This window comes from Erithacus rubecula (genome assembly GCF_903797595.1).
Source record: "Erithacus rubecula genome assembly, chromosome: 3".
Lineage (NCBI taxonomy): Eukaryota > Metazoa > Chordata > Aves > Passeriformes > Muscicapidae > Erithacus > Erithacus rubecula.
Genome location: NC_136689.1, coordinates 34,754,727 through 34,769,676, shown reverse-complemented (window position 1 = coordinate 34,769,676; position 14,950 = coordinate 34,754,727). Strand labels below are relative to the sequence as shown.

At 36.0% G+C, this 14,950-nt stretch overlaps 1 protein-coding gene across 2 annotated transcripts in view; it reads left to right on the top strand.

The window, feature by feature from the left end:
- The window catches only part of TBC1D5 (TBC1 domain family member 5), a 309,248-nt gene that overhangs the window by 165,823 nt on the left and 128,475 nt on the right, over positions 1-14,950 (top strand). For both annotated transcript variants that reach the window (XM_079299429.1, XM_079299430.1), the window contains exons 6-10: positions 5,210-5,318; positions 7,067-7,156; positions 7,255-7,326; positions 9,554-9,621; positions 14,503-14,605. In XM_079299429.1, coding sequence (XP_079155555.1) covers positions 5,210-5,318; positions 7,067-7,156; positions 7,255-7,326; positions 9,554-9,621; positions 14,503-14,605 — 442 coding nt within the window. The remainder of the gene's footprint in view (positions 1-5,209; positions 5,319-7,066; positions 7,157-7,254; positions 7,327-9,553; positions 9,622-14,502; positions 14,606-14,950) is intronic.

Genomic DNA, 14,950 nt, shown 5'->3' with positions numbered 1-14,950 from the left:
ATTGGGCATGAAATATTTCAAAAATGCACGAGACAAAATAATGATACACACTATCTGATGACCCAGTAGATTCTGGTTTCTTTGTTAACTGCAGTTTCATCTGAAAGTGAATTATGGACAGCAATATTTACCTGGTAGATCTGAGCCCCTGTAGTCCCAGAACTGAATCTTTTGCCCCTTTTCAGTGACATAGATTTTAGTTCCATGTGATTCTTCACATTTTTACATTTCTGTGGGTTTTAGTGTCTTCCACATAGCTTTGGTGTTTGAATATGATAGTATGAAAATACTTCTTGTACTAGTTTTAGACTTTGGCAGGATACATTTCTGCAGCTTTATCCTGTAAATCTGTAAATGCAGCAGCCAGCTAAGTAGCAGTGATTGCTGTCTGTGCTATACCAGTCTCTCTCAACTGTATTTCTTCCTCTTCTGAACAGAGTGTGTATTTTGTAAGGAGCCTTAATAGGTTACCATTGCATTCTTCTGCATATCTGTGCTTGATGTATTGGTTTTACCATTATGCTGCAGATTGAAATTCAGCAGCACAGCCAGAGGCAGGTGTTCTGCTTCTGCCTATCAATGGAAGAAAGTCTCTGTTACCTCTCCCCAACATGCACCAGCTCAATGTTGCCTCAGTAAAACTCTTGAAACTATTTGAATTTCAGAGTTATTTCGTAGGCATATATGAAATTAAATTATCATACATTATTGATGTCATGCATTCTGAAATAGTTTATAGTTGCTTGTTCCTCTATAGCTGAGCAATAGTAGGATTCCAGTGACTTATACTAAGATGGCAGACTTTAGAGATTGACATGTTTTCAAGAATGCTATTTAAGTGCATGTAGAATTTTATTTAGACTTTCTGGTGTAAGGTCCTGCTTATTGTGATCTCTACCCACAGTCAACTGAGAGGAACACTTCTGTTCCAGACTTCAGACATATCTCTCTGAAAATCTGATGCTTGTAATTGCCTTAACAAGAATCATATCCACAAATCATATCCTGTTGAAAAGAAAGAAAAATAGACTTATGGTTTGCTCAGAGGTCAGCCTCATTTCTTATAAGAAAGAAAGAGTGTGTCTTAGAGGAGACCCCAGTATACAATTCTCTGGCAGAGAGATTTAAACTCTTGTGGTTATGACATAAGTGTGTTTTTCAAAAGATGGAGAGGAACAGATGAGAACTATGAACAAATCTTGCAGAATTAATCCCTTCATTGATTTGCCTGCATTTTCTTTCATACATATAGAGCACTTTTCCTGCTTTGAAGTAATGAAACTGTCGCTAACTCATGCCAGTAGATATTTTACATTGGACAGTTACTGCAGAGATAATGCATATGAAATTGAGTTTCTTAAAAAAACTATTACTCCAATAACTTCTTTCTCATTCAGTTTGGTGTTGGTTTGGTATGGCCTGGTTATTGGTAGCAGTGGGGGCACAAAGGTGGCTTCTGTGAGAAGCTGCTGGAAGCTTCCACCATTCCGGCAGAGCCAATCCCTGAGGCTCTGAAGATGGACATGCTGCTGGCCAAAGCTGGAGCAATTAGAGATATTGCTGATGCCTCTGTGATAACATATTTCAGAAGTAAATTAAAACGAAGTGTGGCATGCACAGTTTTCTTAGAGAAGAGGAGGAGGTGAGAATGTGTGAGAAGGTCAGTGCAGAAGGAGGAGCAGGAGGTGCTCCAGGTGCTGGAGCTGAGATTTCCCTGCAGACCCTGGGTGTCCACAGGGATGCAGAGATCCACCCACAGCCCATGGGGATCCATGGGGAATGCAGAGATCCACCCACAGCCTGTAGGGATCCAGGGGGATGCGGAGATCCACCCACAGCCCATGGGATTCATGGGGGATGCAGAGATCCACCCACAGCCTGTAGGGATCCAGGGGGATGCGGAGATCCACCCACAGCCCATGGATTCATGGGGGATGCAGAGATCCACCCACAGCCTGTAGGGATCCAGGGGGATGCGGAGATCCACCCACAGCCCATGGGATTCATGGGGGATGCAGAGATCCACCCGCAGCCCATGAAGATCCATGGGGGATGATAGATCCACCCACAGTCCATGGGGATCCATGGGGGATGCAGAGATCCACTCACAGCCCATGGGGATCCATGGGGGATGCAGAGATCCACCCACAGCCCATGGGGACCCATGGGGGATGCAGAGATCCACCCACAGCCTGTAGGGATCCAGGGGGATGCAGAGATCCACCCACAGCTTTTGGGTACCTGGCATTGGGTCAGTGTCAAACCACTACATGGTCTTGTATTATATGTATTTATTATTATGAAGACTTTATAGCATGTGCAGTAGTACATTAGACTGGATACTCAAATAAGAATCTAAAATGGAAAATATTTACAAAATAATCAGAAAATATTTACTTTGACATTTGTCTTTAATTGTACAGTCTACAGGTGGTATAACACTGGATCATGCATTTAATTTTCTAGTTTGATTAAAAGTAAATGCATGTGCTTATTCATAGTTTAGGTGGTTCCAATTAGCCCTTAGAGTCCTTCACTTCAGTGAAACAAATGGAATGTGGTAAATTTGAGTTCCAGTCCTCATTGCTCATTTCATGTTGACCAGTAGGTTTTCTGCAATCCTGGGTTAACAAGGCTCTTAGATATTGTTTTAGATAGTAGAGCTATGTAATTTTAAACATTATCTTTTTAGAATTGATTGCTTGTTCATATTATACAGTGTTACCACTGTGAAAAGTCTCTAGAATTGTAAAGCCTGATTTATTAGTCTTCATTCAAAATAGTTGAGAAAAGAATTAGTGAATGCTGCTCAGAAAGGATTTTAAATATCATTCAGCTCTGCTAAAACTGAGACAGATTCCAGCTTCCAAGTAATTTCTTTTTCAGTTGCTTATAACTTTTTTGTGATCCTAGCAGCCAAGAGGGAATGCAGAGGAGATATGATCTTGCCAAATTTCTTTTGGCGGTTTTAAAAGTAATTTGGTTCAAAACGTGTTTGGAATTGCATTACTTTTTTTTTTTTTTAAAGGCATAATATCTGCACTAATACTATTTCAGAAGTGTTGAAATTACTTTCTTACTGTGTAGCAATCACTTCCAGCAGCTGGTGAGAAAAATAACCTGAAGAGTTTCTTTCCTCTCTGTTCTTTCTTTTCACAGTTGCACTGGTTGAAACCTTTTGCTAACTCAGCTGACACACTGGCATTTTCAAAGACATTGTGGGAATGTCATCCACGTGCAGAACAATGTGAATAGCTTCAGAGTCTGACCTGTTGTGTGCACAGGGGAATGTGTCACTCCTGAAACATAGCTACCTTAGGGAGGAGGCTTGGCAGGAGTTATAATGGCCTATGATGCTACAAAATTTACAATGGCAAATGAAGAATATTATATGTGATAGAAACAGGAGGGTTATTTAGATAGACATAATATACTGTAGTTACTGAAGTATAAGTGACTGTGAAAAAAAGGCCCAGATTTTTCTCAAGCTGTGTCTGCTATAGACCATACGTTGTATTTAAAGGAGACAGAATCATGATAAACAATTGTAGGCAGCTCACTGCAGAAGGTGAGGATGTGTGGGAGACAAGGAGACAAAAATGACCAGATAGTCTTTCAGACTTGGAGCCTGGGGGATGTGAGAGGGGTGAAGGAAGCTGCTCCACACCATTGGAATGGCTTGCTGCTCTTTTGGTCACCTGGGGGTACTGGCAGTTGGGAGAAGCTAAAGGCAGCCCTGCAGTCTCACACTGCTGCAGTCATCTTTGCTGTCATCTGGAATACCTTCGTTTTTCAAAGTAATTAATAACCAAGGCCCAGAAGTAAACACTTTTTTAAAAAATAATCATGAGCTCACTCCTATCGCGGAGGAAGGGGACCATCATTTCCTGGCTTGCCAAGTTCCTTCCTCTACAGTTCTCAGCAATTATATCTTAAAATTCTGTTTTAAACAAACTCACTCTCCCAACTCAGCTTAAAAGGCTGAAAACTATTTAACTTCATCTTGCAAGTATTTAGGGCAATTTGCAAATCCAGAGTTTGCTGTTATTTAGTATAACCCACTCTGTGACCCTCCTTATGGAAGAAGATGTGGTGAGATCTTAGCCTGGAGTTGTAATAGTCGTTTCCCTCTTCCTGGTTTCATTTGGACTCCCAGGGAGAAGTAATAGTCTCCCATGTGACAAGAGAAGGAGGAGATGTTCACCTTAAGGACGTGCATTGAAAATAAATCTGAAACACATTTCCTTGCACATAACCCAGCTCCTTACCTTGAAATTGCCCTGTGTATTTTAGAGTGGCTGCAGAAAATGTGAGCAAGTCTTGGGCTACTAAGGCTATCAGATGGCCTCGACTGTTCTTGAGATTCATTTCAGTAGAAGTTGCAGGAAATACAGGTTTAATTCTTTTATTCAAACTCAGTAGATGGTTTGGGACAATTAATTTCCAATTGTTTCCCAGTAGAGCAGATTTACTTGTATATTAATGAGGCACAGGTGTTAGGCCCCTGGTGCCTGCATGCCTGGGAGGCATATTTAGGTTGTTTATCTAGTCAGCCATAGGTACTGCAAGGTACTCAAGCTTGCCTTTAACAGTTTATACAGTGAGGCTTTTTAATTTTTTGATGTTTTTTTAAATTTCCTAGCACCTGTTAAAATTTTAAAACTGATCATGTAGAAAGAAGTAGGAGTGATTTCAATAGTAAATAGCACTAAATGTTAAAGAAAGTCATCTTCTATGATGCTTAACTGCCCAGCTTGACATTAAGCAGAAAAGAAGGTTCATTTAAGCAAATACGTCATGTGAAGAGCTAATACAGTCAACAGTGTACTTTTCTGTTGCATATTTTTGGAATAGGTACTTCTTTGTCTACAGCTGAAACATGAATGTGCTTATATTAATATTCATTTTTCTTGTTTATTCACTGAACTGCAGTACCAACATTTTAGAGGAAATGGAATAGCCTCCATAGACATTATGAATTTCAGTAGCTGGCATAATTATAGCGATCTACATATTCATTAAATCCAAAGAAGAAATGTGTCCAAAAAAACAGCCATGCGTTTAGAAGTGGTACACAACTAAATATATACACTTTAAAAAGTTGCTTTCCTCTGCTTATCCAAAATTGTGTAGTGTCATATAGTCCTTAAATCAGCTAAGGCTTTTTTTTGTGTGTGTGTTTAAATGTTCATTCCTCTTGCTTTTGCAGTAAAGAATGGGAAGAACTATTTGTAAACAACAATTACTTGGCAACTATACGGCTGAAGGGGATTAATGGGCAGCTGAGAAGCAGCAGGTTCCGTAGTGTTTGCTGGAAGGTAAGAAGAGAAAATATTTATTTACAGTTTGTGGTTGCAATATATCAACACATTACCTGATGCGCTGGAAGATTATTGATGCAAAGAATCATGAATTTTCCAAGAGACTTCATCCCAGTGTTTTTCTACTCATTTTTATAATTCATTGGACATTTGCTAACCACATTGAGTTGCTTTAAAGCTGAATTGCAGGTAATAGTAAAAGAATCCTAGGAAAGCATATCTTTGTGCTGGTGATATGTTTAGAATTGAGCACCACACTCCCTCTCAGTGTCTGTGCAGGGAAGTCATGCATTGGAAACAGATAGGAAGTTAGTCTAAAAAATTATGGTTTTGTAGAATTTGGGACTGCTATGAAATCAGTCTGATGCTTCTGCTAGCTGGTTTTCCCAGTGAAAAGAGAAAATGAAGACCAATGCCTTTTGTAACAACTGGATGGAGAGGGAAACAAGGTCTTCCAAAAGCACAACAGCTCCTTAGGAGTTTTTAGTTGTTTTGTTGGTTTTTTTTGTAATGGTAGAGGAAGGAAGAGAGAAGGTAATCCCAGGTTGCTCTATAAAGTCCAAATAAATTTTGTTGCAATGTCATCAAATCTTCTTTTGTGCAATAACTCCAATAGTAGAGAACAATTTTTCTAGTAGAGTTACTGTGTGTTAATGTTGATCATTTAAATTATCTCACTTAGAATTTCTCAACCATCATTTTGGCACAGAGACCTATACAAAGAAATTTTAAATATTCCTTATATATGAATGAAAGAAAGAGAAAGTTGGAAATTTAAAATGTATGTAGCAATTAACTAGTTTTAAATAAATGAAAATATTTTATTCAGCATGCCAGATGAATATATACCACCTGCATTGTTTTACCAGTTTGCTTCTTTTTAAGTCTAAATTAGGTGGCTATAACTCAAAGCCCTGAACTAACACCAACATCAAGTCCTTCCATGTCTACTAATTAAATCAAGGAGTGGTTTTATTTCAGAAATAAGGCAGGGTTTGTTTGCTTGTCCTAATATGCATTACAGTTCTTTTGTTAAGTTTTGAAATTTTAAATGATTTTTTAGTAATTTAGGAATGGTTTTTGTTTGTCACTACTTCTGTTTGTCAGTATTACTGTTTCTTAACACTTTACAATGTGCAAATAAAAACATTGAAAAAGCAAGGAAATACCAGGGTTTTTCCTTGTTTCAAATGCAATAGTATTTTGCACTGCATGTTTCTAACACTTTTTAAAGAGATATGAAAAACTGAGATGTAGGCATTCTCTAGAACTTTCTGCAAAACTGACTCTCTCAGCTGTCTCTCGGAATTCCAGAGCATGTTTCATTTCTTACATTGGGTATGTCCCTCAGTGCTTAGTTCCTACTCTGCATTTGTGGTTTGTTTTAAGCACGTTGCATCAGGTCATCAGTATTACATCAATAGCTTCTAGTTTTGTTTATTTCTTTTCACATCTTTCCATTTTGTTTCTTCTATGGAAGTCTCCATCAACTTTACTGAAGCTGTAACAGTTTGCAAAGCTTGAGTTCATGGCTTCAGTTGACTTTAATGCTTAATTTTGCACTGTAGAACTGCTGTTGTTTCTAGCTACTTATTTATGGACTAGAAAGCACTAAAAGCAGAAATATTTTAGAGCTCTTTGCTTTCTCTTTCTTTCTGGGGTAGTTTATGCTGTCTGGCAGGATTTATATAAAAAACTATGTAAAACTGATGAAACTTAATGAATTTACTTTGTTTCGCCAATAGTTATTCCTGGATGTTCTCCCACAAGATAGAAGTCAATGGATTAAAACCACTTCAGACTTAAGAACTTCTTACAATAAGATCAAAGAAATTGTAAGTTGGTAAAAAATGGATTATCATATTTCGGCATAGGTACTAATATTTATAGCATAACAGGAGAGGATTTGATTTTTTTTTCTGTTTTTACCCAGCACATTACAAACCCTCGGAAAGCAGGACAGCAAGATCTGATAATCAACAACCCGCTCTCTCAGGACGAGGGGGTAAGTTAGCCCAACATATGATACTAAAATTCTCATCTTCCTCATACAAATGAGTTCTTGCTGAAGTAGGCAAAATGGCAGGTGCTAAAATCTCCCTCCTAAATGTCCAGACAGACTTGTGTTAACTATTGTTCCACAGGTTCTGTTGAATTAACCAGGTTGATATTCTGATTTTTAGAGCTTAAATCAGTGGAAGTTGTGCTAAACAAAGAATCAGTGCTGGACTATAACTGATACACTTTTTTGCCACTGAATTTTTTCATTTTCTGTATCAAATGGCTCTGGTTTAAGGAGTGTTGAATACTGTTAACAGAACCCTGTCTGGAAGATTGTTCAGCCTTGAACTGTTTATTTTACTGCATTTTGGTATACCTGAAAAGCTTTTAAGTATTTTATAGCACACATCTTAAAGATTTTCTATTAATTATGTTACCCTTGTTCCATCAAAATTCCTTTTTATAATTTTTTTAAAATAATTTGATGGCATGAAAATAATATGTTTGACTGCATTTAAGAGATTTACACTTGTAAAGACTGTCTCATATCTCTGGTGATATGACTCCTGTTTTGTCCACAAACAGAAGCCCATACTTGATCTGTAGAGTGATGCTGTGCTCCTTATTTAATTTAGAAGGAGAGAGCTCTGCAGCTGTTATGACTGTGCACATCATCAAACTGTTCTTGCATCCAGCTGGACAGAAAGTTGTGTCAAATGGAAAAGATTTAAAGTGTTTCTGCTGTAGTTTGTGATTATACACAGTGGCTCAACCTTACTTTCTGCCTGTGATGTCTTTTGGAAATAGAAAACAAAGGTTAACATATCAGAATATATGGCAGGGGATTAATCTATGAAACAAAGCCACTGACCAAATCAGGCATAGGAATGAAGAAAAAAGCCTCTAGTGTGACTTACTGTTATACTCATTTAGTGTCCTGATTTTCCTTCCTTTTTGCAATGTGGCTTCTGTTTGTTTCCTCTATTCTCATGGGCCAGGGTGGGAGCAGGGGCAGAGAAGTTCCAAAATATGGTTTAGCTGCATGAAAAGAGTTGTGAGTTAAAAAGGTACTCACGGTATGTAAGACATTATCAAAGATATAAATATTATTTGAAGCTTAGGGTGTTTTCTGAGTTGTAACACAAATATAGCAACTAATTAACATGGGGTTTTGTTATTTTACTTCCCTGTCCATAGATAGCATTAATTTACTTTCTCTTTTCTTTCTGTATAGCATAAGCCACCATGGCAAAGAATTATTTACAGGGAGGCAAGAAGTTGTGGAAGTATTGTACAGACTCTGTACTGTATTTCATTTACTGGTGATGCTGCTATATGAAAATTCACCTAACCTGCATGGAGGCTGCTATAAATTTTGCTCCATCTGTATTTTGATCAAGCTACCATCTTTTACAATAAAGAATACAGTTTTCCAATGCTTTTTCTAGAGCATACAGAAACAGCACTTTCTGACCTCTTTCTGGTTAGCATTTACAACATATTAGTAAGGAGGGCATGGAAAAGAGAGAGGATGAAAATGGTCATAAGCATAGCTACAGAAGAAGCAAAACCTACTTCAGATTCTTTTATGTAATATTTTTTATTTTGATAGTGAGCTTTAAATACTCTGACTTTTCCTATCTTTTTTTAGAATGGCCAGTCTTGGTCTTAGAGTGGATTAGAATGATGTCATTTTCATAAAAGTTATTTTTAGATGATTTTGTCTCCACTTAAACAAACTAACTTACTCCCAAATAATTTCTTATTATGGATATTGCAGCAGCTTCCAGTTCAAGTCCATATATTCTTAAAAGAAGCATGGCACAGTCTGTATTCCAGACCTTATTCCTTGTGTGAACAACAGAATTTTATTCAGTTGAGTTGCTAGTTCTGATAAGTTTGACTTTACTCTGCCATTCTAAATATTCTTCCTGGAACCCAAACAAATAACTCACAAACCTGCAGCCATCCAGTGAGCAAATGCCATTTTGAGCCTAGAACAAGGATCCAGGAATTTGAATGTTTTTATTTCTGATCCAAACTGACTTTCTCACATATGTTGTGCTGGTCACCAACATTCTTTATCTCCCATAAAATGTTGATGTCCCTGTCTACCAGGAATGTTGAGGATTAATTAGTTAATATTTGTACAGTACTTTGCTGATGTAGTTTATAAGCCTTAAGTGTTAGTAGAAGTCTTGGTTTCATACAATTATTTTTCCTTATTTCAGAGTCTTTGGAATAAATTTTTCCAGGATAAAGAGCTTCGAGCAATGATTGAACAAGATGTGACAAGAACGTATGTAGATCTTCAAGAGAAATTTCTATATAAAAATTTATATTCTGCATTTTTATGTGGTATATATTATGTTGTGTTTTCTTGACTTTGGTTACTGTAAATGTCAGGTTTCTTGAACATGAATGTGTGGAAACATACATTAAATGTATAAAAATGCAACTTATATGGAGTGAAAGATGAGACAATCTAGCTGAACATTAAATCCTGGAGATTTATTGGTATCATTGAAGAAAAGCTCTTCTAAATTAAGATATTAGGAGATGTACTACTTGTGAAATTTAAAGTAGTTTTCTGTATGAAGCAAAGAGAACATAAGAGAAACTGAAAGGCCTTTCAGCTCAATTATGATCATAATGAAAGACTGAACAGATTACTTTCCTAATTCTCAACACTTAATACAATCAATAATAAAAAAGCAGTTTGTAATTAGTAAGGGAAATGTCACTCAAGTAGAGAAGTTGAGAGCTTCTATTTTTATTTATCACTATTCTAGTTTTATTTATCATATATGCCTTTTAAAATTTGTCCTGATATTACTGTGATTATGTTTTCATCTTCTTGGCCCTTAGGTCATTCCTGTTTAGAAACTTGTTTGAGTTAGAACACTCAGTTCTGAAAATATTTCTTTTCAGAGTGCAAGCATTGAGTAATGTGTAAATGTAATTAAATTCAATTACTGGTTTGCTACCATGTGAAATTTTACTGTATTGCAAATATTTTTCCTTATAACTTGAAAAAAGTGATGATAGTCATAGATTCTACAAATCCCAAGCTTACACATTTTCATTTACAGGAACCAAGTCAAGCAAAAGAAATCACTGCAGTCTGGTTTTCGAATATTTTACGTGTCTGTCCCTAGACCCATTCTTGAATGTATTTTGCCATGAGATGTATAATTAAAATCTGAGTATACTTTCATGTGCATTCTCACAACAGATGGCATTTTTTGTTTGTTAAAGGAAACAGTTCAGGATGTTCTAAGATTAAAATATATATGTATCTAAACTATAATTGGAGAATGAAAAGTTGTATGGAGGTTATGGTGGATGTAAGGCTATTATTTAAATATATATGTATACACACATAAATTGCAGGCTGCACTGTGGCAAATGGCAGAGTAGTATTCACTAATATCAGTAATAGTGACTAAAAAAATTTCATCTATGCATTTATACAAAATAATATCTGCTTGAAACAATAGTAGTATATATTGTATCATCAATAGCAAAATAAGTCAAGCAATGAAGAAGCAAAATGTGTCAGTGACATGAATGTATGTAATGAGCTACATGCAGTTTATATGTTTACTTGTTGTTTGTCTAATCATAAAACATAGTACTCATTTTTACACATGCTTATGTATCTATTTGCAAACTATAATTATTTTAAGAAGCAGTAAGTTCTTCATTCTGTGGCTTTAGAATATAAAAACTCACTATTTTCATTTACATTCTTTAAATAAATCCCTGGAGTTGGAATTTTAAAAGTTTAAAATTCATCATTAATTTACAATGCTTTTTATTAAAGGTTAAAATAATTATTATATTCAATTTCTATAATCACTACTTTCTAGCTGCTGTTTTTTATTTAATGAATGTTTTTATATTCTTTGTCATCTAGTTTAGTCCTCCATCATCCCACAGCATCAAGTAAATAATTCTGTAGAGAATGATGCTAACTTCACACAGAGTAGCAAACCAGAGTTCCAGCTATCAAAGCAGTAAAAAAATTACTCTATAATGCTTTTGTTAGAATTTCCTGAAGTGTAATAACAATAGACAGGAAAAGGGGCTAGAATTAAGTTCCTAAAATTGATACTGGTTTAAATTGGTTTAAACTTAAGGATTTTGCTATCTAAAGGCAACTGGAATAAAGCTTGTTAGTGTGTGAGTATTTGTTCCTATGGATTTTGAGAATCCTTATCTCACCTAATTATTGGGTCAGTGAAGCCAGATACTCACAGGTGGGTTAATCATGCTTTAGACTCTGTGTACCTGTAGAATTCTAGGACGCAAATCATCTCTTCCTCAAGTATAAATACATTTTTTGTCTGATGAATCACACTGTGGAAAGATACAGTTTTCTTCAGTAATTATAAAAGACTTCCAGCTCACCATTACCTAGCAAAACTTTCATTTCCTGAAGTCAGGTGATAGAAACACAAACCATAATGGCTACATACAATTTTCAGCCCGTTGCATCAAAATAACAACTTCCAATATTTACAAGTAGGAAAGGATATTGTCAAGTTAGTCCCAACTCATTAGTGATCAATGTTTTTAATTTTTTTTTTAATATTCTGCAGGAACATAAATCAGCATATTGGCAGATGCAAAACCATTTAACTCCAATTAAAATACCAGGTTACTTGTTGGCATTGCAGTGCACATCCAGGGTTGCAAATGGCTGAGATTTCATTACAATCTTTCTCTCTCCAATATTTTAAGAAACAAACATGCCTAGGGGGCATTCCCCATAGACAGATCAAGTTGATTTCTTCTCTTTTGTAGTAGTATTTTTTATATATTGGTCTACTTAGTTTCTACTTCAGGAGTAGCAATCACAGTTTAGGATGATGGAAGCTGTGTGAAGATGAGTAGTGCTGGGTGCTGGGGTTCTGAACTCTCCATCCCCCAAATAAAAAAACCTAATTTTAAATCTGCCAACACAAAAATAGCAGTGGAAAAGCCATTGGACAGCTACATCCTTCCTAAATATGTGGAAAAGATGGTAAGAAACAGCAATACATTGATTATGATCCCCATTTCTGTCTGCCACCAAACTTGTTTTGTGCATCCATTTATTCATTTACCTGTTTATTCAAATTTCTGTGTCAAAATCTGACTGCCTCTGGTGCAGGGGCCCCTAAATCAGCTAAAGAAGTATTTTAAAAAGCTGTATTTGACTCCTGCTGGTCTTCACTCTTAGAAAGTAGTGGTAAAACAATCTGGGAAAATTTCCATGTCCTTATGCAGACGTTCTCAGAGATGTAATTAAATGCAATATTCTGATGTTCATGAAAGGCATTCTTACCTTGCTGATTAGAGGATACTATATTTCTTAAAACAGAGCTTTAATCATAAAATGACATTTTCCATAAAAACCCATCCTGAACTGATAGTTCCCTCATGATCTCTTCTATTTACATTTACTATAATTAATACTTCAGCCAGCTTATTCCGCGTTCATTATTATCCTTTCTGTCACAATCTTTGGTATTACTAGATCCTCACAGATATCTCTGTGTATTTTTGAGTTTTCTTTGTTAGTCTTCTCTTCCTAAATTTCATAGGGCAGGTCTGAATAACAGTCCTTCAGAAATAATCTCTTCAAACCCCTAAATTATGTCGACTGCCATCTGCTGTAATACACTTTTGGTCTCAGCTGTGTCCTTCCTTTACAGTAATGTGATTAGTACAAGTGCATACAAGTTTCCAAATGTTGGTCCACCATTACCTCCACCAGGTGCCAGGAAAACTTACACCTCTCATCCCAGTGCCTCTCTCAGGTCTTCAGCATCACTGTGTTTAAGTCACAGTGTCTTCTCTGCCTTGGCTCTTGATTGAGCTCATTCATCCAAGGATTTCAAAGCACTTTCCAAGCCTTAATTAATTCTGTTTCTGTGCTTGCCTGTCATCACCTCTGTGAGATGACCACAGTGATTAGCAACATTAATAGTCTTATCTGAAGTAATTTATTCTAATTTCCTATATTGTTTCTCTGTGACAGGCTTTACAATAGCCTTAAATTCATATGGTCTGAAGTATAGCATCATAGCTCAGACCTGGGAAATTTATTTGAAGAAATCATACTTCAAACCTTAATTCTAATTTAGTGATTTAATTCTAAAACTGACCATACTACATCCTTTATTTCAGCCCTCTAGGCTGAGACCTACCTTTGGTACCTTTTTATAAGTATTCTTCTGTTTTTCTTTGTCCAATTTTACCATTTCCTTTCTTTTTAGATATTTTTCCTTTCTTTTCAGATTTTATTTGTTATTGCTCTGTATAGCTGTGGAGCAATGTGGTTTGGGGTGTTTGCTTTATGAAACATTTTTTGCCATCTAGTTACTTCTTCAGTAGCAATGAAAACACCTTTGTTTGTACACTTATTCTAATTTTAAGTGCATCCTGCATAACTACTCTATTTCCTACCTCAAACAGTCAAGGAGCAGGATGCACAGGTGAGAGTTGCTTCACAGTAGTCACAGACTGGAAATATTTACATTTTCCAGTATGCATGTAGCAGGATTTTCCCAGAAACTTGTTTCCTTATTCTCACACAACATCCACTTCATTCTGGTTCACTTAGCATATTTGCCCAGACAGATTATTTTATAACTGTAGAGTATATTTGCAATAGCTGTTAAAATCAATGAAATGTCTCATTGCATTGTATTGCAACAGATACCAGAAAGAGATACTAGATTTTAGGATGCTGGTTCTCATATCAATTATAAGATACTTAAATTATCTTGTCATTAAATTATAATATTTTTTCAAATATTAAATATTGAACCCTTGTGTATGTGCATCTTCTTACATACTCTCATCCATTCTTCCATTTCTTCAATTGTATTTCATTCTTGCAGATGTCTAGCTTTAATGAGATTAAAAGGGATTAGTTATTTAAATATAACTGTGTTATCATCATACCTTTGTAGCAGACTGGTGTATATGAAAGAACATGGTTCATAATTTTGGTTGCAAAACAAATATAACAAGTCATTAGAAGTATTTTGCTCTAGCAGCACAGAGCAGTGGAAAAGCAGACTTTCTGACTAAGGGGGATGCTCTTACCTAAAACCTCTTCAGAAGACCAGCAAGTGGCATTCTGTGCACTCTGTCATTTACTTTTGCTGTATTGCTTCATTTTCAGCTTTCCTGAAATGCAGTATTTCCAGCAAGAGAATGTAAGGAAAATTCTTACAGATGTTCTGTTCTGCTACGCCAGAGAAAATGAGCAGTTGCTTTATAAACAGGTAATGAAAATACTGTACAGGTGGCATTCATTGACTCAACATTTTCTATATGGTTTGACAATAATGTAGCTCTGTTGTATCTGAAGTTGTATCATAATGCTAAAGTAATCAAAGAGCTGCTTGTCAGCTGGTTGGTAAGTAAGCTCATTGAATAACATATGCTTTTTCCTCATAACACAGTACCATAAGTTGTTTTCTTTAAGGTTGCAAAGTTTTCTAACTTCAAATTTCTTTATAAGCATCTTTGTCATTGGTTAAGAAAGAAAAAAAAACCAAAGAAAGCCTTTCTCTGCTTACATAAAGCACACAGCAGGATTTAAAATGGTACTGAATAAAAAGCATAGT